The following is a 23,074-nucleotide window of genomic DNA, read 5'->3' as shown; positions in this document are numbered from 1 at the left end:
CAATAATTGTTTGAACATGTATTTTTTTCTATTATTGTACAGTCGAACCCGGCTATATCGAACTCGCAAAAAAACGCCTATCAGTTCGATATAGAGAATAATTCGATATAAGCCTGCTAAATAATTGGATGTCATAAAAGCACATACCATTTATAAAATCACTTTATTGATTAAACTAGCTTAGTTTCGCACGAAATAGTCCTGCATTTTCTTCTGCTTTGGCAATTTCGCTGCCTGCGACGCACGCACTTTTCCACATTAAGGAGTCGGAGGCCGCAACTTTCCGCATTCGCGCAGAAGCACCGGACTAGTGCGAGCGCACCAATCCCTTCGGAGGATGTGGGCCAAGGACCGTCGTAGCTTTCCTCATTGTGCCCACTTTCACTTGTGCTCGGTACGATGTTGGCAATGTAGTCTTCGTTTTCGGGCTCTCCCGTGGTCGCGACACATCATTTGCGCTCACAAACTCATCCATCGTTGATTCGTCAACAGCTTCCGGAAATTCTGACAGTTCGCTCCAAACTTCAGCAACACTGGCAACGGCTTCGTCGCATTCATCAGAATTTACGGTCATCACCGAGCACGCGGAAGTCGGCACGGCTGAAGCAATTTCAGATTAACCACTCGTACACGGTCGGGCGCCACGGGCACCGGGTCGCGAGTTTGGACGCTTTAGCCCTAATCTCCCCCTTATTCTTCAAGATCGTGCCGAGAGTGCTCCTCGGAATCTTGTGCTCTGCGGGGACATCCAACTTCTCACCGCGTTCGACACGATTTATGATTGCGAGCTTCACGACGAAAGGCAAATTCTTCCGCTTCATCACGGCAACACTGCGAGAGAAGGCCTACAAGGCGCACACAAAAACAGCGAGACAAGTCGCACTTTCGCCATCTTGCATGACGAGGGCACAAGAGCATCTGATTGGCTGTCTGAGCAAGCGCTGTGGGCGGGCCAGGAACATTTTTTGCAGGGGGGGTGCCAACGGCTCGTCCGAGGCAGCGCGGTCGGGCGCGGTCACGGTAGGGAGAGCGGTTGGATGGAGCCGCGCAGCCGGATTTTCTCCGCCACCGCGAGGGAAAGCCAACTTCTGGGGGCACTTTCCGCCGCTTGACGTTCAATATATCGGGTGTCGCTGCTATTTTTGTTCGATGTAAGCGTAATTTTTGAGATATATACTCATTGTAACTATATCGTGTCCAGAAATTGTTCGATATATAGAATAATTCGATGTAAACGGGTTCGATATAGCCGGGTTCGACTGTACCCAGCCCCTCTGTAACGCCCTTCTGGGCCCTGAGGGTACTGTAAATAAATAAATAAATGAAGTTCATTGTTTATGCATAATGAAAAACAAGAAATTTTTAAACTAAACAATTTTTTTTTCGAGCTGTGAATGAAAAATCTGCTCTCAGCATTGCTTTATCTGCACATTTATCTTCATGCTGTAAAAGAAAATTATAGCCCTAGCTGTCCTAGGTCCAAAGATATCAAAGCAGCAAACAAAGATAGTGGCCAAAATCTGTGTGCTGAGAAAACGAGAAAGAATGGTTGATACTTTATTTAGCTCTATACAGTTAAAAATATCATGGTATGTACACTCCTAATCGGCTAATATGCACCAGGCATGTAGTCACATCGACTGTTTGCACCCGTGTGCCTTTTCTTCAAGGTGTGCTGCAGGTTGTCGGCGCTTCCATGCTGAAGCCACAGAACGACGCTGATCTTTTTCAGCCATCCGCTTGGAGCTGTGAATGCCAGGGTTGAGGCCAAGCTCCTTTAGCAGGCCTGTAGAGCTTCTTGTATTTCCTGCGTTTAATTTCAGGACCGCTTCGGCTATGGCCGCTTCAATAGCAAACAACGAGGCATTAAGCTCCTTTGGCACAAGTGTCCATATCATTGAGTGCAAGCACTCATTATTGTTCTGAGTCTTGCCCCGTTGGTATCACTGCAGCAGCCTCTTATCAGAAAGCCTCTGACAGATGTGCAATAAGGCCTCGCAGACACGAGGAGGCAAGCTGCGGGGATGCTTTGGTGCAGGCTCGCCCTTAGCATTTGCAGCATTCTGCCGACACCACGAGTCAGACCTTGTTGGCCAGAAGGTGCGGTTGGTCACTTCATCATTTGATGTGATGTGGTGAGAAGTGTCCATGCATAGTGATAAGTGGCCCTTTGCATAGAATCCAGATTATCATGGGTATTCAGGGCCCAGCTATAGTATGAGCTCAACTTGTTGATGAGATCGGCAGTAAGCCCGCCTTTTCCAGAGAGGCTCTCCAAACCAGGGCTTTGTGCTTGGAAACTAAATTGTGCAAGGCAGTGCCCATCCGCTTTTTTACATGATTTACGCAGTCCTCCTTGGCAATGGGGATGTAGCCATACACCTTCTCTTCTTGTGATGCAAGATATGTTAGGCTGGTCGCCATCCGAAAGCACAGTTGTGTATCGGAGGTTATGGAGTTCCAGGGACCTCTTGAACAAAATAAGTCCAGCCTCTACCTCCATCTCACCAGATTTCTTCGTCGTGTTTCGCTGGCATACATGGTCATCTTTCCACTTTACATAAGAGGGGTCACCCTCCTTCGGGCCCAATTCACACCCCGTGCAAAAGTTGCTGTGAACGATGTAGTTTAAAACAAGGCCACTTACGAGTTCGATCATGGTACCGACGGCGATGTGCGGCGAATGTCTGTGCGTCATCCATGATCAGTCGTATGACACGGCGATGTTTCCCGGGTTGTCCAAGTTCAGTTCCACGTAAGTCTCACGAACTGAACTTGCACACTCGATCATCAGTTTCTCGGCAACAAGAGCAGCAGCAGGTGCAAGTTTCTTCTTTACGTACGTCTGCCACGTTTTCGTATGGAGGCCACGACGCGCAATGTTCATTGTCGCAAACACGTCGTTCAATGCAGTTTGTCTATTGTCAGTAGCCTGCATTGCACGTGCGGCAAGCAGGTTCACAGCAAACGGGTTGATCTTTTGATCTCCATCGACGCGCAGCGAACTCCACTTTGATGATACGCCACCGTAGTTCGTACACATGAGCTGAAGCTTGATAAAGGGAAAGTCGGACATCCACCCGGTCGTAGCAATTGCTACAAAGGGAACCCATACGGGTTCCTCGAAAGAAAAGCCTCAAAGTTGAAGAAAAATTCGTCCTGGTCCGGGACTCGAACCCGGGACCACCGCCTTTCAGGGCAGCCGCTCTACCATCTGAGCTAACCAGGCGGCTAGCAGATGGCAGGGCGAAGTCGAATTTGTCGACAACACGAAGCAAACAAGTGTTTGACGCAGTAGTTCTGCGGAAGCCCGCAAGGTGGAGAGAAGTAATTAATAAAGGGAAAGTCGGACATCCACCCGGTCGAAGCAATTGCTACAAAGAAAACCCATACGGGTTCCTCGAAATTCAGCTTGACGGCAAGACCGTATTGCCGCTCACCTCTCATGATTTTCGCATCTCCCTTACAAGTCTTGCACTGTAAACGCGATATAAATGTGTTCACTACCTCCAAGTGTACGATGGTGAAGGCCGTTTCATCAAGAGGGGGGGGGGGGGGGGGGGAACCACGCCGTCGGCACGTTTAGCGATAAGATTTCGCTTCCGCTCTGTCGCCGCGACGAATGACATTTCCCGAAGTTTCTCTTCTGCTTCCTTCTTCTCATCCTCCAACTGTCGCTTCCGCTCTGTCGCCGCGACGGATGACATTTCCCGAAGTTTCTCTTCTGCTTCCTTTTTCTCATCCTCTAACCATTGCGGCAGCAAAATATGCACGTCAAGATGCACACGGCTGCTCTCCACGATGCTATCGGCAGCTGGCGAGCTCGCAGGTCTAGCGCCCGTTAGGCCTACCGTGGCAGCAGTGGCGACCGCTTCGGCGTCTGCACTGCCGATCGCAGCGAAGTCGTCATCCTCGTTGTCCCGAGTCATTGTGGGACGCTTCTTGAAGTTCTCCGATAGAGATCGCTTCACTCGCTTCCCAAATTTGTTCTTGGTGCTGAACTTCTTGATCAGCCGAACCATACCTGCAGTCAGTCGACAATACCAAGACGAAATGGTGCGCGCTTGTGCACGGCTCGACAGTGTGAAGCAGACGACGGGAAGGCCGCTAGGCCAATCGGGTGCCTAGACTTTGTCACGTGCGCCGAGCAGCCAATACAATTGTGCATTGGTACGTCTCGATGATGCATTTTTTTCTAGAAAGCCGATGAGCAAGGACAGCCAGTGACGGCAGGAAATTGAAGGTGAAGGATAGCTCTTTCAAACGAGACGAAGACGGCCATGATAACCCGTGTGCGATGGCAACCGTTCGACGCAGAAAAAAGGGCTATTTTTGCTTAAATTTGGCTCAGATTCACCTCACAAATGTGTTACAAATTGAATTTGTGGCGAAAATAATGACAAGTGAAGCTAGAAACTTTACAAATTAGTGCAAAAATGATTCTAGATTCCGAAAATGTCAGCTTCGAAAAGTCGACTTTTTCGCGATTTTCGGCCTTTTAGGACCCGTGTCCTCCCTTAATTTGCTGTTGCCAATTTCGCCTGTTTCAGTAACTTGTCTGTATAAACTAGTTTGACTCAAGTACCCCACTGGCATCCTTTGATCTATCATAGACTCCCAACGAAAAGTTCACAAACCAATAAAGTAAATCATTTTGCTAACAGAATTTAATTTTCGTAAACAACACAGCCTTCACAATATCGCCAAACGAACCTAAATTTGTAAACACTATGAAAAATTCTTAGGAGTTCGCAGGTATGCTCAAAGCCAACTGCACTGATGCAAAACCATGTGCACTGGGCACCAAAGTGCAGCAGAACTACACGAGCACAAGCATCTGCAAGACTAAAGCAGTTGATTGTCTCTTGAGGCTGCAACATAATTTTTTTCACGACAAAGACGCAGTAAAGGATAAAAAGCTCGCATGGTGGCAACATAGAGCAAAGGAGGAGATGGCCTTACGCAAAATCCCATCCAGTGGAAGCCAGCCACCGCCTGTCGGGCGACAGAGCCAGCGAGGTGATACCACCATCGTGGTCCCGCCTGTAGAACACCGTGTCCAACAGCCGAGGCTCTTCCTGGGCCAGCTGTAGCATCTCCACGCCACCTGTGTTTGTTCAAGGGACACTGTATAGCAGCGGCACTAGCTCCTCAGCCACATTCCGATATGCACTCTTGTATACCATAAAAAATGGAATATAGGTGGAAATTTTTTTCAAGAAAACTGTGGCAGCAAGTTCACCCTCGTTTTACATACCAGTCATTTTTTACAAATTTATACATACTATTTTTCCCCCTATTACTTTAGAATGAAAGTTTTGGAGTTAACCCATATTCCAGTTTTCACGGCACCTGTTTTTTGGGAGAAGGTTCAGCTTGGGAGCTCTCATCTAAATACATGGGAATGAAAAAAAATCTTTTTTTCAACAACCACTGCACCAGCTCTTATATGATTTGTTGCATTCAAAAGAAAAAATTCAAATCTAGTGACTATAGGGAAAGAATTTTTCAATCAGGCCGCTATTTTTTAAAACAATACTTGTTGAAAATATTAAAATTGAAAAAATTGAGCTGGGACATTATGTTTACCACTCTAACTCAGCAATAAAAAGCCATATCATACCTCTGTCAACTGTACTTAATACATCTAAAGTGAACAAAATTGATATATTACACACCTCTTCGAAATACACTGCTAACTTATGAGCAGGACTTTTGCAAAACTCTTGTAAACATTGCAACCATTCTACTTAAGCTGTGAATTCCTATGTCACAAGTGTCTACCTTGGATTCTATAACAGATGCAATATAGAGAAACTTAGGATCTGTTTGTGGTGCACTGGTTTGTGGTGCGACGAGTTTTTAAACTTCATGCTTCAATTTTGTTTAAACTTACTAATTTTCCCAAATTTTTGTACAAGGACACATCAATCTCTAAATTGAAACTCTGCTTCTTAACGCCAACATAAATTTCTCTCTCAACTGCAGCAAATTCCATTCAGATCAGTACAGCGGTTGTCTCATGAAAGTATTTCTGCATTTTATATGTACTATTTGAATAGCAAAATCATAGTTGGCCCCTATCTAAAGCTTCCTCTTAAAGGGACACTAAAGAGCAGATAAATAAATAAATAAATAAGTTGAGCCACATTATCATCTTGAGCTTTCTCAACAACAATAAATTGTCAGCTTTAAGGTGTGGCACTGACAGCGATATCAAGGTTGAGCAATGCACACTGAACTACTCAAACAATGTTCAAACTATATGCAGGTGCGACTACATGCGAAAGTGGCATACGCAGATGCACCAAACTATTTGGCACCCTTGAAAGCTTTGACATGCTGTGCAGGGCCTGTAATTACATTTGCGAATGTTCCACTGTGCTGCTCATAAACATAGGTGCTAGTGAAATTACACAGCTTTCAGATTATTTAAAGTAAATGGGGCGCCCACCCAAACGTAGCTAAGAGCTACAAAGGAAACCCATATAGGTTCTTCGAAAATAAAAGCTTTTTCCTTTACTAATTACTTTTCTTTACCTTGCAAGTTTCCACAGAACTATTACCTCAAGTTTTAAGATTGTTTCACTTTTTTTATCAGACTGAGAAGATTTAAGATGAAAAGCACGCCCCATGAACGAAATCGTTCATTACATTTATTTGACTCATTACATTTGTTTGAATACTACAATTGCAAAAATATATACATGTATATTGTAAGCATTTATGCGGACTTCATCTTCATTTGTACAAAGTGATCATCAATCATCGGCTCGTGTTCGTTTTTGCATCAACACCATTTTTCCTTGCAATAAAGCGTCGTCTCGACCGTGGTATTTCAAGTGGTGGAGGTGCTTTAAGATCCCTTCGACCTCAATCCACTTCAAGATCTCTCCTGGAGTTACGTTTGGGACGCTGCTTACACCAAGAGGCCGCCATGTCGCAAGACCAGACCGCAGCGTCGCCAATCTCAGTTCAAGTGCCAGCCACCCCCACTCCCAGCCCTGCCAACAACCGGTATCGTGATCCTGAAATCTTCTCTGGCTTGCCTGGTGAGCACGTTGAAGACTGCCTCGACAGCTACGATCATGTAAGCAAATACAACAACTGGAATGAGGCATCGAGGTTACACAACGTACCATTTTACGTGTCTCAAGTAGCCATGACATGGTTCCTGAATCACGAGAGGGACTTCCGTGATTGGTCGTCTTTCACGGAGCAGCTGCGGCAGATTTTTGACACACCCACGGTTCATTCGGAAGTTGCGAAAAAGAGGCTGTCTGAGCGCGCCCAGCACTATGGCGAGTCGTATACCTCGTACATTGAGGACATCCTGGCGCTTTGCCACCGTGTCGACAGTGCCATGCCAGAAGCTGACCGCGTGCGACACCTTCTTAAGGGTATAGGATCTACTGCCTTCAACGCACTGGCCGCTCAAAACCCTTCGATGGTGTCGGACATCGTCTCCGTCTGTCAGCGCCTCGACGCCCTGCAATCAATCTGCTTGCAACCGGACTTTTCCGACAACCCCCTGGCAAACAGTGTTGAGCTCCGGTCTATCATACGAACCATAATTCGTGAGGAATTGCAAGCGCATGGCTCACCCCCTTACAGCAGCGCTCACGTCCAACCTGCTTCTGCTGACCTGCGCGGCATTATTAAGAAGGAATTGGCCTCCCTGCAGAACGCCCACCATACCAACGCTTCTCCTTGCCCACAACCGGCTTCTTACGCCCAGGTTGCTGCAATACCAGCCGCGCCGTCTCCAATCACACCACCTGCGCCTGTTCACAACCACCTGGCACCTTTAATCGCCCGAGCTCCGAACCTGCTTTACTACTCTGCCTGGCGTTCATCGAGGCCTGTCTGCTATTACTGCGGCTTTCGAGGACATATCTCCCGGTTTTGCCAACACTGCCAGCAAGACGAACGTCGTGGTTACGCTGCCTTTGAATGCGATGGGCCACATCCTCGTGTCTACCGCACTTATGACGATAATCCACCCATTCACCGATCTCCAACACCGCACACAACACATGTGCCTCGAGACGCCACTCCCCATCGCCGCTCCAACGTTCTGTTTCGCCACTTCGACCTGTCTCTCAACTCCATGTCCAACGACTGAAAAACTAACGAGTGCAGTTTTTGGAGGGAAAACTGCATCACCGCGAAGTGCTCCAATTCTTCCTGAACGTCCTTCAAACATGTTATTGGTGTCTGTGGAGGGTGTGCATTTGTTAGCTCTGATTGACACGGGAGCTACTATATCTGTTGTGCGGGCGGACCTGTGCTCTCGTCTGCGGAAATTGAAGACGCCTTAACTTGGATCATCCCTTATTGGTGCTAATGGAACAATCAAACAATCATTCGAACATCAGCCCAATGTACGGAACGCGTCTTCATTGATGTATCCGTCATCACATTAAGTTCGCGGTTTTATTCCCATGCGCTCATGAACTAATTTTAGGTTGGGACTTTCTCTCGTCAGCGTCCGTTTAATCTCTTGCCGTCAACGTGTAGTCCATATGACCGAGACTGTTCATTGCAGCGGGAGTACCGAAGAGTCACGACTGCGTTTTCTCACCACTGCCGATTCTGTACTACCTCCCGGCCACGAGCAAATCATAAGTCTCTCTTCTACGGACATCACCAATGGCGACGTGTTTATCACTCCTAACGGCCGCTGTCTTGCCCATGGGATTGTCTTCGCTTCCTGCCTGGTGCAGTGTTCAAAGAAAGTTCTGCATTAATCATCACGTTAAACGCCACCACTGAGACAATCCTCCTACCTCAGGGGTCCGCAGTGACCTGTTATGTGGATACCCAACCACTCTCCCTGCTTCATCTTGCCGCCTCGCAAGCTCTTCCTCAACAGGGCAAATCTGCTTCCTCTGCCTTTGCTTCCGTGATAAGTCCTGACCTTACTGCTGCTCAGAGTGAAGCGTTGCTAAAATTGCTCACAAAGCATCAGGCCTCCTTTAATATGGATGCTTGGTCACTCGGACAGACTTCCGTTGCCTTCCATCGTATCGACACCGATGGCCAGACTATTGTACGCCATTGTCCCTACTGTTAGGAATGGCCTGCCAAGGTGGCAAAATGCAAGTTACTTCATCCCGCTGCACGTGTTTCGATCTGAACGGGGTGGTGGCACACTTCCGAGAACTGCGGATAGCCGGCAGCCACGCGGCGAGGTGTCAGCTCAGGGGAGTTCTCAAGGGGAGGTAATTGGCCGAACCTCCCCATGCGCTTTTCAAAACACCAGACAATGTGCAGCGGTGGAGGCCGCTGTGCGAGGTCCGCTCTCGAATTTAGAGGTGCCGGCTGGAAGCAATAAGCCTCCAACGCCCTGTGCCTCCAATGGCCTCCAAACTCCCTATGCATTTGCGCCTAAAGCCACATCAACATCATTTAGGCATCGTGCCGTGCAAGAGAGCATTGTAGCATTGTGCAAGGGCTCGCACCAATCTGAAGCTGAGATAAAAAAGACGCCGGGTGCTCAGCATAGAAAAAAAAATAGACATCTATCGTGCTATCGAACGTGACACGAAGAAGTCGGCGCTGGCAGGCAACATGGACCTACTGTTTACTATGGCGCGCGGCATTTGGGAAGCGAAGAAGTTGCTCAGCAGCCCTGCTGCGATCGCGAAGAGACGCCAGCTACAAAGTTAGACTTTTCACCATCGTTCCCTCTTGCTGCAGAAGTGTTGCATGACGACAGTGAGGACAACACGAAAAGCGACAGCACGGGCGATTCAGACCCGACGGTGGCAGAAGCTGTGCATTACGTCAGCCTTATGAATACAATCATCATAATGACAACAGCACCGCACAATTAAAAAGGCGCCCAGCGACTTCTGCAGGGCTACAGCGCCCGTTCACGGAGAATATTGCTACACACGTGTGGTATTTCATTGTTTGAACGAGGCGCGTGAGCGCGATGACTCGAGAAGAGAGGAGGAAGAATGAATTGGGCTCACGCTTTCAATCTAACCGGTCAGCGCTGCAACTGCTGTTGTAAATATAACCTGTAAATAATTGCACGTCTTACTGACTCGTCCTTCGTGTAACATTGTGGTGGAGGTGGAACATTCCCCATCCTCACCACGAAGCTCTGAAGTGGCCCCACCGTTGTCTTCCCAGCCATGGCTTCCGATGGAACCACCCCATCGCCACCTACAACTGCGGTGCCAACCACAACATATGTTACGGTTCCTAGTCGCCGTGATCCTGGGACATTCTCCGCCCAAAATGACGTTGATGTCAACGACTGGCTCAGCATGTATGAGCGTGTTAGCCAAAGCTACCGCTGGGACCCTACCATCATGCTTGCGAATGTGATCTTTTATCTGGATGGGAGACCACTTGTCTGGTTTCGCACCCATGAGATCGAGCTCTCCAGCTGGGACATTTTCAAAGAGCGTCTTCGCGACCTATTTGGCAACCCGTCAGGTCGCCAACAGGCTGCGCGAAAAGAGCTTGCCACCCGTGTCCAGTCGTCGACCGAAATGTATGTCTCCTACATACAGGAAGTGCTTGCGCTTTGCCAGAAAGTCGACGAGCACATGACCGAGGTTGACAAGGTGCACCATATCCTAAAAGGCATTCCGGACGACGCCTTCAATTTGCTCATCTATAATGACGTTTCTACCATCGACGCCATCAACGATTGCCGCCGTTTCGGGGTAGCCAAAAGCCGCCATGACCTCCCACAGTTTTCCTGGCTCCCAAACACCCCTGCCACATACTCTTGCTCCACTCTTACCGCTATATGACCATTTCAAGTGAACGTCACACGTATAGTCCGCTGTGAGATTGAAGCGGCGAGTCCGACCCCTCTTCATCCACAACCCCTGACAGTGCCTTTGACCAAGTGGCCCCCACTATTTCCATTGTTCAAGCAGTTGTGCAGCAAGAAACTGCAAACCTTTGCATTCCTATCGCCTGCCTGCTTTGTCTCCCAACCTGATTCGGCACCCATACCCATGTCCACAACCTGTAATGAGCAGTATTTCACTACCAGACCACACAATCCTGCTGAAGGGCGAACCCCAGACAACAAACCGATCTGCTTCCGCTGCCACCGCGTTGGTCACGTATCCCACCACTGCCGTCGTACTGGAGCTCATTCCCTGCTCCTCGCCCATATGGCGACGCTCGCTGTTATTCACCTCGCCGCCTGTACCCTACTGCTGATGCCCCTGACAGCTGCTCCTCCATGTGATCGCCGTCACCTGAACGCTCCCTGTCACCCCAGCCTCGCCACTTTTCCTCGCCAAACCGACGGACGGAAAACTAGGCCATGCAGCTCTTGGAGGTAGTGCTGCATCATGTTCGTCTTGTCCAAATCCTCCATTGACGCTCCTCACCAACACGAACCTAATTGAAGTAGACGTAGATGGTGTTCCGTTGACGGTATTAATTGACACTGGATCCCAAGTGTCCATAATGAGCGCTAACCTATGTCATCGCCTCAAAAAAGTTTTTACGCCTGTCATCACTCGAACCGTACGCGTCGCCAATGGCTTCACTGTTGCCATCAGGGGTATGTGCACTGCTCGCATAGGAATTGCTGGCTGCCAAGTTCCAGTCCTGTTCACCGTGCTGACCAGTTGCCCTTATGACCTAATCTTCGGGCTCGACTTTCTGACGACGCACTCTGCCCTCATCGACTGTGCCATCGTTATGTTATGCCTCGAGCTTCCTCTACTTTCAGACGTTCACCCAGAACACCCAAACACCCTCTGCACTACAGCATTTGTTCGCTTACCTCCAAAAGCCCCCACCTTCGTCGAATTGGCCTAAATGACAACCGTGCCTGACGCGCGACATCTCTGTGACACACTCCATCATAACCCTTGCCGCTAATCAGATGTGACAACCCGTTATCAATTTTGGCTTGATGAAGCAAGTGGTACCTGAAGGCATAGCAGTGGCCATGCTCCGGTCAGTGACAGACGAGCATGTCACTGTTTTTGCAGCTCATGCTTCTCCAGATCCTCCTGATTACCCGCAGGATGCCTTGAACCTTGACGGCCCATTACGCCCCATAGTCGCTCCGGACCTCACACCTGACCAAGAAGCCGCCCTATATCGCCTTTTTCTTTCCTACCGCGACATATTTGACACTGACAATCGTCCGTTGTTAAGCATTGGATAAACACTGGTGATGCTGTTCCCATTTACCGCCTACTGTATCGCGTGTCCACGGCAAAGCGGCAAGTTATTCAGCAGGAAGTAAAGAAGATGCTCGCCAGAGGCATTGTTGAGCCCTCGTCGAGTTCTTGGGCGTCGCCGATCATGCTCGTCAAAAAGAAAGATGGCACATGGCGTTTCTGCGTTGATTACTGTCACCTAAACCGAATTACTAAAAAGGACGTTTACTCTTTACCACGAATTGACGACGCTCTTGGTTGTCTTCATGGTGGCAAATACTTCTCGTACATTGACCTTCGATCTGGTTATTGGCAGATTTTCGTCGATGAGCAAGACCAAGAAAAGACCGCTTTTGTTCTTCCAGATGGCCTCTACCAATTAAAGGTTATGCCGTTCAGTTTATGCAATGCCCCCGCCATGTTCGAATGGATGATCGGCTCTCTGCTCCAAGGTTTCAAATGGTCAACTTTGCCTTTGTTACCTCGATGACGTCCTTGTGTTTTCTCCTTCATTTGAGACACACCTTGAGTGCGTCGCAGCTATCCTTGATGTCTTCCGCAAGGCTGGGCTCCAATTCAACTCATCGAATTACCACTTTGGGCGCCAACAGATTACAGTGCTAGGCCATCTCATTGATGCTTCCGGAGTACAACCCGACTCGGAGGAAGTTCGAGCAATAACGGCTTTTCCTGTACCTCAGTCTGTCAAAGCCGTCTGGAGTTTTGTGGGGCTCTGTTCTTATTTCCGATGGTTCGTGAAAGACTTCGCAGCAATCACTCGATCACTCACTGAACTTCTGAAGAAAGACGTGCTCTTTACGTGGGGTTCCCCTCAGGCTGCCGCATTTTCACGCCTTATCACGATTCTCACCAATCCAACGGTCTTGGCCCACTTTGACCCGTCTGCACCTACAGAGGTCCGAACAGATGCCAGTGGTTATGGGATCGGTGCCGTCTTATCGCAACGTCAACACAGACATGACCGCGTTATAGCCTACGCTAGCCGGCTCCTGACACATGCAGAGTCCAACTATTCGATTACCGAGGACGAATGTCTTGCTCTCGTCTGGGCTGTTTCAAAGTTTTGCCCATACTTATATGGCAAGCCCCTTTCAGTAATCACATACCATCATGCGCTCTTGTTGGCTTTCGTCGCTCAAGGATCCTATGGCCGGCTTGGTCGTTGGGTCCTCCGACTACAAGAATATCTCTACGCAGTGACTTACAAGTCAGGACACCAACACCACGACGCAGATTGCCTCTCTCGCTACCCAGTCGAAGACGCGACCTCTACGTCTGATACTGACACTAACGCCTGTGTTCTCTGTTTTTCCACTGCTCCATGTTGCCGATGAGCAGCGCCGTGACCCGTCCTTGCATATCATCATTGACCGCCTGGAATCGTCACTTGCGGACAGTTCCCTTCACTTATTCACACTTCAAGATGGCGTACTCTACAGCCACAGCGTTCACCCCGACGGCCCTCCTTGTGATCCCTAAACACCTTCGATCGGCTGTTCTCCACGAACTTCATGGCCTCCCCACTGCCAGCCACCTGGGTGTGTCACGTACCTATGACTGGATCCGCCTACACTTCTTTTGGCCAGGGCTTGCTCGCTCCGTTTGAAGATACGTAGCTGCATGTGAGAAATGTCAGCGACGCAAGACACCATAGACGCTGCCTGCTGGGTACCTTCAACCACTCGAAATTCCCGTGGAACCATTCTTTCGGGTTGGTTTGGACTTACTCTTTTCCTCTTTCTACCTCAAGGAACAGGTGGATTGCTGTGGCCAGAGATTACACCACGTGCTATGCCATCACCCGAACACTTCCTACAAGCTGCGCCATACATGTCGCCGATTTTCTTCTACGCGACGTGATGTTATTGCATGGAGCTCCGCAACAACTTCTCACAGACCATGGCCGGACATTCCTATCAAAAGTTATTACGGACATCCTGCAATCCTGTGCCACGAGGCACAAGCTATCCACGTCATACCATGCACAAACAAATGGCCTCACGGAGCATCTCAATCGCACTCTCTCAGACATGCTGGTGAAAAATCTCTTCAGACCACACCGACTGGGACCTCGCTCTACCATTTGTCACATTTGCTTATAATTCCTCGTGCCACAACACAGCCGGTTATTCCCCATTCTCCTTCTGTTCAGCCAAGAACCAGCACTACCCCTCGACACAACCCTTCCTGTTCACACAAGCACCAACCAGTGAATATGCACTTGATGCCATCACCCGCTGTGCCCACGCAAGGGAAAGTGCCCGTGACCGCCTTTTGAAATCCCAGGAGAGTCAAAGGTGTTTGCACGACCGGCGACACTGAGATGTGCACGTCCCACCTGGTTCTTTGGTGCTTCTATGGCCTCCGTTGCGTCAAGTTGGCCTGTCAGAAAAACTGCTGTCTCGTTACACAGGTGCACACCGAGTGCTTCGTGCCTTGACTCCCATCACCTACAAGATCACCCCTGATGCCCCATCTGCTTCCCAGTGCAGTGATATCATGTATGTTACACGATTGAAGCAGTATCGCCCTCCCAGTGATGACATTAAGACGATCCGGGACGTCGCTTCCGCCGCTGGGAAATTATGCTACGATTGCTATGATTGTTTGAACGAGGTGCATGGGTGCCATCACTCGGGAAAAGAGGAGGAAAAACGAACTGGGCTCGCGCTGTGAATTTAACCGGTCCTCGCTGCAACTGCTGTTGTAAATATAACCTGTAAATAGTTGCTCGTCTTATTGACTCGTGCTTCGCGTAACAATATGCAATGCCAACGAGGAATCTGCCATGTGAGTGTTTGCCGAGAAGATGGGCCTGGCTGAAAAGCTGGCTCACAGCTTCAGTAAGTTTGAGGCCGCTGTCATCGCTGCTAGGCCACCACGCATCAAACAAAATAACACTTTTGTCGCACAAAGTAAATAAATACTGCATGTTTTTTCCCCTTTCATCGCGCTCTCTCTGAATTCCATTTTTGACAAGTAAGTGGGCGATCTCATGCTATTTCGGTGAGGCAGTACTACTGTTTACTATGCACTTTTGCCGAGCTCCAGCCAACTACGGTTTAATGAGATTTCACTGTACTAGCCTCCGTTGTACTGTGTTTCTGGCAAAACTGTTCAACATAATAAAATGAAGTTTGCTGTGCCTTTAAATGAAAGGTTATACAAGGTTTCTATGAAGACATATTGCGTGTAAAAGAATTAGAAATTTGTATATGCCCTAATAAAAATGGGCAAAACAATTAAAGCTTATGAATGATTATCTTTTTGCTTTTTCAATGCAGAACAACAATATTTAGTGGTTTTCTAGGTTGCAGTACACTTATCATCTATGCGAAGTTGTTTTATGTACTGATGAAAAGTTAACGAGCTTATACTTGGCCGTGTATTACCGAAGAAGAGGCAAAACTATTCAGGCTGAAAATGCAATTTTCAATTATCAAGCAGCAAGCCTTTCTTTGCAATTCTGTGAAGAGCAAATTTTCTTATGTTGATTAAGGAATCTACAAAGGAGCAGTGAATTTAACAAATCTTTCTAACTAGGCCCATGCCATTGTTTTCCACATACACGCTAATTCATGAGTGCTGTACATAAGTAGAGCCGTACAATGTCCTGTACTTAACTAGCACTCACTAGTTTTACAAAGCAGTGCTTGAAACAAAATATTTCCAATAAATAATAAATATCACAGGCGTGTTTTGCTCGTGGCGCCATCTGTGCAAAAAAATAGCAAGTTCTTTCATGTCAGTTCCAACATTTGTCAAATGTGGCACCACTAAACATTACAAAGCAGGCAAAATGCATATGAATTCTTTTTCCAGATTTAAGTGTTTGGCTCAGTCTAGTCACCGCGCCTTCCCCACATTCCTTCAAGCACACAAGTCTGCAACCAGGCCTTCAACTAGGCCCTAAGGCAGCTCACTCAGTTGTGACTGCCAGAAGAAAAAAAATGAAAGAAAGAAAGCCCCGTGCATGGTACATCATGACTCCATGCCAGCTACCCAGTAGGTTAGGTTTGTCATTGTGCCATTGTGCCCAGGAGAATTGCAGATTAAGTAAGATTCCTTGTTCACTTTTATTCACAGGTGACTGGAAGCATAGTTAAAGTACACACAGAACTTGTCCTCGCCTCTTAATTTCCCAGCTCGTATGATGATATCTGGAAACTTGCTCTCCCCATGCAGTGAGGTGTGATATGTTTGGCAGAGTACTGCTTGCCCTACTGAACACTGGTTGAACAATCAGATTAGCAGCAAGCAATGAGCGAGCCTTTATGTCCCAGACCGCAGCTAAAAGTGCGAATGGCTGCGTGACCTGTAGCATTCCAAGCCATACGCAACAAACTGAATGTCACATGTTCAGATGCCTAGTGAAGTTTTGAAACACGTGATTTCCAGTAAGTGGTCTTCTCGTACCAAAATATATTGTATTTACCCATGTAATCATCGCTCTCGCATAATGCTCGAATTCCCACATTGTCCACTTTCTATTTTGAGTAATCGTTGTACCCTCAAAAATTACTGCAGTGATTGCCGTCTGCTTGTTGTGGTGCATGGCAGCCGATCAAGCAGTTGTTACCTTTTCTTTTTGTTTTTGACGCCCTTCTGCCACTGCATGTGCAACAGCGCAGATGTGCTCGGAAGTCAATGAATTCAGCAGAAAAAGCACGGATAGCACAAGAAAGGCAGACAACACAAGCACAATTTACGCTATATAAATTGGTGACATTTAGGAACAAGTACTTTTGGCAAATAATCTACTTAAGCAGTTCCTGCTTGCGTAGAGTGGGTGATCTTATTTCAAAGCCTATTGTGAGGACATGCCATTGGACGCCTGTGTCATGGGGAGGTACAGAAACTATCTTTCACGAAAGCAACTAAAACGGCTGTCGGCGAAACTTGGAAAACATCTGAGGGCTGCGCACAAGATGCATGAGCGCTTGCGATGGTCACTGTGATCATAACACTTGTGCAATGAGTGCTAGCAGTGGTGAGCGCGTGTACATTTCCTAAAGCGAACGTTCTGTGCTACCGCCTGTTTTACCATTTCGCTGTACCGTAACTCTGAAACTCAAATGATGTGACCTCCAATACCATGTGCATGGGCTCTCTAGTGGATGCACGCACGACATCAATGGCACATGTGCCAGAAGTGCGCATCATTTCGGTTCCAATAAAACAGCTGTGTACTATGCTGTCTACTTTGTAGGCGCTTAGACACCACTCGAAAACTGCCAATTACAAATGGAATCGGACAATGATGATTCAATTCAACAGCCAAATCGAATAGGCCATTATTAAGTTTGTTTCATTCAGAAAAAGGTGCACGGCACCACAACCGAAAAGGTGCAAAGAGTGCCAATTATGGTGTGCTGGGCTGCACCCACTCACTGCAAGGCTCAAGGGTGCACCGTTTAATCGAGCACGGGGGTGCAGAGTGCACCGCTGCACTTTGGGGAATCGAAGGCCTAGGTGCAGTGCACCGTGAATAGGTGCAGAAGATGCAGAGAAACTTGGCTGAATCGAATAGGCCTATAATATACGCTATTCAGATTTCGCACACCCCTACTAGTATTTCAAACATCTCCACAGTAGACCTGCAACCTCCAAATTTATAGCTGCTGTCCTTACAACAGGGATCTACGACTGCAATATATTTGGGTAAACAACCAAATAAGTGGACATCAGCAATTGACTGAGGGCAAACGTTGAAACATACCCGTAAAACAAAGATTTTTTATGTACGCACATACGCATATTCATCACGTTATCGAGCGACACTTATCAGTTCAATCATAATGCGTTTCTTTTTTAAATTTTTATCTGCATAGAATAGTCACATGCAAACAGTACTCTTTGGGTTGTATTCCTTCCTTCACATGTTTGCTAGTCGAATTCTTCATGTACCGTATTTACAAGATTGTAAGTCAACTCGAATGCAAGTCGACCCCCCCATATCGTGCGACAGGAAAAAAAAAAGAGAGAGCATACCCGAGGGAGCATTCGATAACAAAAATTTATTAATAGCTGACATGGTCACTGGACTACTCATCTTCCCCAGTGCTGCCATCGTCATCGTTGCTACAGTCCCACAGCGCGTCGTCGTCCCGCGAAATTTCACATTTGGCAAACAACCGCACCGCGACATCTTGTGGAACAGCAGCCCACGCCGAATGCACCCAACCACACGCAGCGGTCAGGGAGCCTCTTTTGACAGGTCCGGTTGGCGTAATTTCGCGGTCTTCTGCCGCCAGCCACTCGTACTCACAGCGGAGCAGGTGCTTAAAAGGCAAAGATCCAGGCTTGTTTCATGACCATGTCGCACTTCACTGGCAAGGACCGATTTTTTTTCATTTCATTTCACTTTTTATTTCCTTAAAGACCGCGCATTTCAGCGACGTATGCCGCAAGCTTAGCCTACAGCTCCAGAAAACATCCAGACTTCAGCACGTTGGAAATTCCTCACTTGCCGTCACAGGTGAAAATTTTGCTTTGCTGCAGTCGCCACTCTCGCACCACCCGTTCAGAAACATGGAACTTGCGGCCCGCTGTGCAGCGATTTGTTTCTTCGGCGTAAAGGATGGCAGCCCTCTTGAACGCTGCTGTGAACGAGTGCCGAATGATTAGTGGGCCTGGAGCACTCATGACGACTGAGGAAGCATAGAAGTTGCACGTAGCCGGCAGTCAAGTGGAACGCGTCAAACCAATGCCTTCCTTCAAGAAAGCTAAGCGCAACAGGCAAAGAGAAACCCGCGAGCGGTGTCTGCTCTTCCATGAACTACCGATGCTCCCCGCAAGCGCCACCGTTCCATATGGCCGTTCTGAGGGTGCCACCGCGAATAGAACAGCGGCGCTTCCATCAACTATCGACACCCTCTCATGAGTGTTGTGTGCACTGTAAAACTCTCAGAAATGTTGAAAAACTCTTCCGTAAAGCGAACAAACACGCGGGATAGCAAAAAGCTATGGGTGGAGTCATAGAGCAAACATAAAATTGTTACTACATTGTAGCTCCCGTTGGCCTCACTTTTTTGGCGTTGCCATGTTTCGGTTTCGATTGTAACTCAACCCCCTACTTCAGATTTTCAAATTTTAAAAAAGTGGTCAACTTACAATCGTGTAAATACGGTATACGTTGCTTAGGCAGTGTGAGCACATGAAATGCGGATGATTTCTGTGTAATATCATAATCGCAGGACGCATATGGACGCAGCATATGCATCATATGGGCATCGATATGGATACTTGTGTGAAAGAATGCAACTGCAATTGTTGCATGTTTATCTGTACTAGATGATATAAATAATCTCCTTCTCAAGTTTCTCTCACAGCCCATCCCACACCAATAGCGAGCTAAAAGCATACACACACACATGGACGAAGGAATCAGAAATAATTCTGCACCACTGCTGCATGAGGCAATCCCGTTATTATCACGTGGCTTCATGTCCAGTAGTGCTTACGCCTGCACTTCGTCCATGGGCCATACAGACCGAAAATCTCAGCTATTTATGACATCTGTATTCTGGCATCTGAGCACTGCAAGTACTGACGACAAGCATTGCAAGGGCTTTGTCCGCATGCTTGGGCATGGCGACGAATGCCAAAAACCTTTCTGCCAGCTCGTGGGACAATAGGAAGCACGATATCTTTCGAAAGGGAGAGAAGGCAATGTCCCACGCACACGAGAAGGGAAGCAGGTCATAGGCAGAAAGTAAGGAGACTTTCCGGCTGCATCTACTTACATTGACTTTTATGTGGATAGCATCTGCTCACCTTCCTTCAGCTTTTGATGCATTTTTGGTCAAGAGGAATTGTTGTTAGTGTGGGGGACGGAGACAGCTTTCACTGCGGTTACTGCAATAAGTGTATCACACAAGGTGAACATTTGAACTATTCCACGGCAGGCGTCCATCATCAGTCGGCGTTCTTGAAAGTGGTCACCCTCTCATGTACTAGCTCAGATAAACACTGCTTAGCTTCGGATTGCAGGAACTGGCACTCATGCTCCAGGACATGGCCAATAAGTGTGCCTAGGCACACTTATTGGCCATGGCGAACGAATGTGCCTAGGCACATTCGTTCGCCATCCAAATTCCCGTTCATGCAGTTTGCAAACAGCACCAAAAAAAGAAAAAGAAAGCTGTGGCCCTTACATAGATATATGTTTTGGGATGCATGAGGCTAACAGTGCTTTAGTTGGCTACACGCAAAGCCTTTCCGTCACACATGTCAGGGTGTCTACCAAGTTGACATTTCCAAATTCCCTGAGTTTTCCAGGTTTTCCCTGAGCGCCTTTGCAAAATTCCCTGAGTGATGCATAACTATGTTTTATGTCAAGATGGGCTGAAACCATATCGCCCGATGCTCTCACCCTCTAGTAAGCATACAATAGAATTAAAAGAAAACGGCTTAGTTCAATTTGAATACTAATGAGTAGAGTTTATGATATTCAAAAAGAGAATAGAAGGGAGGGTTTAGTCAAATGCAGAGCAAATAATATGTTTTCAAAAAAAATTGCAAATCAAGTTGGACATTCTAAAATATAAATAAAAAGGAGATGCATACAGAAGCAAATATTTTCGAATACTGTATGAGCTACTTCTATAAACTGATAGCAAGCTCAGTGGTATGAGGCCCGAACGCTGTCACAATTGAGATTCTCTCTCAACAGCTCGTAAGTCAACCTCAACTGTCCTGACATACTCTCAGTCCACGCACGACGCCTCAGTGTTTTGTTTCACTGCTTTAAAAGAGTTTATTTTGGTTTGGATGAGAGACACCTGCATCTCGGCATCAGCCAACACTTCCTTTTTTCAGCTCAAGCTCCTTCAAAACGGCGGCAGCACACTTCATTTCCCATTCATTCCTCAATGCGTAGGTCCTTTCTGTTCTTGTCCTCCTTCCGCCACTCGTTCGCCCCACAGACCACTAAGACCACAGACCCACAGATCCTAAGCCAATCTCGAGGACCACAAAGGCGGAGTGTGCCATTGCTGACAGCGGCACATTCTTTCAATAAGAAACATGGCGCCCAATGGCAAGAAGCTTCATGGCAAATGTCGAAGCAGCTAGGCCTAGCGTTGCCACAGTAGTGGCTATGGCTGCCAGTGGATCTGCGTGCGAGAGTGCCAGTTCGAGGTGGCGAGGTAATCAAAATGGCAGCGGTGGTGGCTTTGATTAATGCCATTTCGGACCTGCGGTCACGGCAGAACGTCTGGAAAATCAGACATTCTGATGCGCTAACGCTGTGGGGTACGTGGTGGTGCCGTGAAGCCGTCCACATTATCGGGAATCCATAAAGTCGGTCGTTGACTGTACACTGGCAACTCCTCCAGCCGAGGACAGGGCATCAAACACGATTCATTACGATTCCTGTCTGTTACTCGAGCAAGCATTACCGCGACTTTCGACCCTTTCAATCTTTCAATAAAATTACAGCTAATTTTCCCTGATAGAGGCACAAGTTCCCTGAGAATTCCCAGTTTTCCCAGTTGGTAGACACCCTGCAATAAGCAATATGACTGTCATCCGTTACCTCGTGTGGCTTTTCCCTAACTGTACAGCAGCAATTTTCGTGCTAAATTGGCAACTGGAAACAAGTGTCGCAAGGAGTTGAGAAATTAAGCGATCTACTAAAGGAAAGAGCCAAGGCAACAGCCAAACAGGAAGGAAAAGCGAAAATTAATAAATTTAACCATTGTTTGTGAAAATATTTATAGATCAACATCGTCTTATTTAAAAAGTAAGTATATAGAGAAAACGTGGCCGGAAGTGGAGAATGATTCCTTGTTTCTTGAATGACGCTTCTACAGTTATCAGATGAGCCGCCTGACGTAGCCACTTCTCTGCTCTGCTTATGTGGATGTTTTTCTAACCTTCCATGGTGGGTGCAGTACGTCTAGGATCGCAGCGTCCTGCACTCTACGCGGTTGTATGGGACTGGTGACCACACATCATTAAACAACTTCCCAAATAACAACACGAGTTGGTTTTGACACTTGGTAGAGCAGTAAATGAGGGATCCAAAAGAACTGTGATTGTTCCGCAAATATACATTTCTCTGTAATTCTTCCAGAGCTAATTCAAAAAACGCTACTAGAAATCTTTATTTCGCATTTTCGCTCATTAATTGTTCTTGGCAGTGTTCTTCCTGCGCTTCTGTCATGCGTGAGTCCATTCGATGTGGTTCCATGTTTGCCAAGTAAAGGAGAGGTGTATCTCATAGGCATACCTGTGAGGTACACCTCATTTCAATTCTCTTTTGTGGGTTCACGCGTCTTTATGGTGAATGGTGGGCATTATTCACATTTGTATAGTAAAGGTAGCCTCCCCGCCCCTCATTTGCATGGAAAAGTTACCTTGAGTTGCCCCCCCCCCCTCGAAAAAAATATATCCTGGGTACGTGCCTGCGTGCAGCAAAAAAATATATATATATAAAAAAAAAAGAAGGCATGACGTATGCATCACACAATCCTCGAGCCCTGGTGTGGGACAGCGCAGGGAAGGAATTTCGCCTGCAGAGGCTAGACGGCGGCAAGTGGAAAGATTGTCAGTGTTGGCGGTGATGATCACCTCCTGAAACCATGGGTTCGGGGCACTGAAATATTTATATCTCGGCTATTAATGAACCAATTTGAAAAATTATTGCGGTAGAACGCTCCCTAGGAGGCACATGACAACTTCCAGCATATAACCAAAATTTTCTATGTGGCCTGGTGAGGGACCCTTTAAAGAATTATTAATCTCACTTTAAAAACTATTATTATTACTTGTGAAAGGGGGTTTATTGCAGCTCGTACGAGGGATCGCAAGTCGCTCTTGATCGCGAGTCCTAGCCGTTCGTATCAGCAGCCCGAGCTCGGGTCTCGCGCCGCAGCGGTGGCAGTTCGCACAGC

General features: G+C 47.5%; 1 protein-coding gene across 2 annotated transcripts in view; it reads right to left on the bottom strand.

Annotated features, from left to right (window-relative positions):
* Positions 1-23,074, bottom strand: part of LOC142567789 (methylosome protein WDR77-like) — a 223,545-nt gene that overhangs the window by 180,780 nt on the left and 19,691 nt on the right. For both annotated transcript variants that reach the window (XM_075677941.1, XM_075677942.1), the window contains exon 3: positions 4,963-5,107. In XM_075677941.1, coding sequence (XP_075534056.1) covers positions 4,963-5,107 — 145 coding nt within the window. The remainder of the gene's footprint in view (positions 1-4,962; positions 5,108-23,074) is intronic.

The sequence above is a fragment of the Dermacentor variabilis genome, unplaced genomic scaffold, assembly GCF_050947875.1.
Source record: "Dermacentor variabilis isolate Ectoservices unplaced genomic scaffold, ASM5094787v1 scaffold_14, whole genome shotgun sequence".
In the NCBI taxonomy this organism is placed as follows: Eukaryota; Metazoa; Arthropoda; class Arachnida; order Ixodida; family Ixodidae; genus Dermacentor; species Dermacentor variabilis.
Note: the sequence above shows the minus strand (reverse complement) of the source record. Positions and strands in the feature narration are given on the sequence as shown.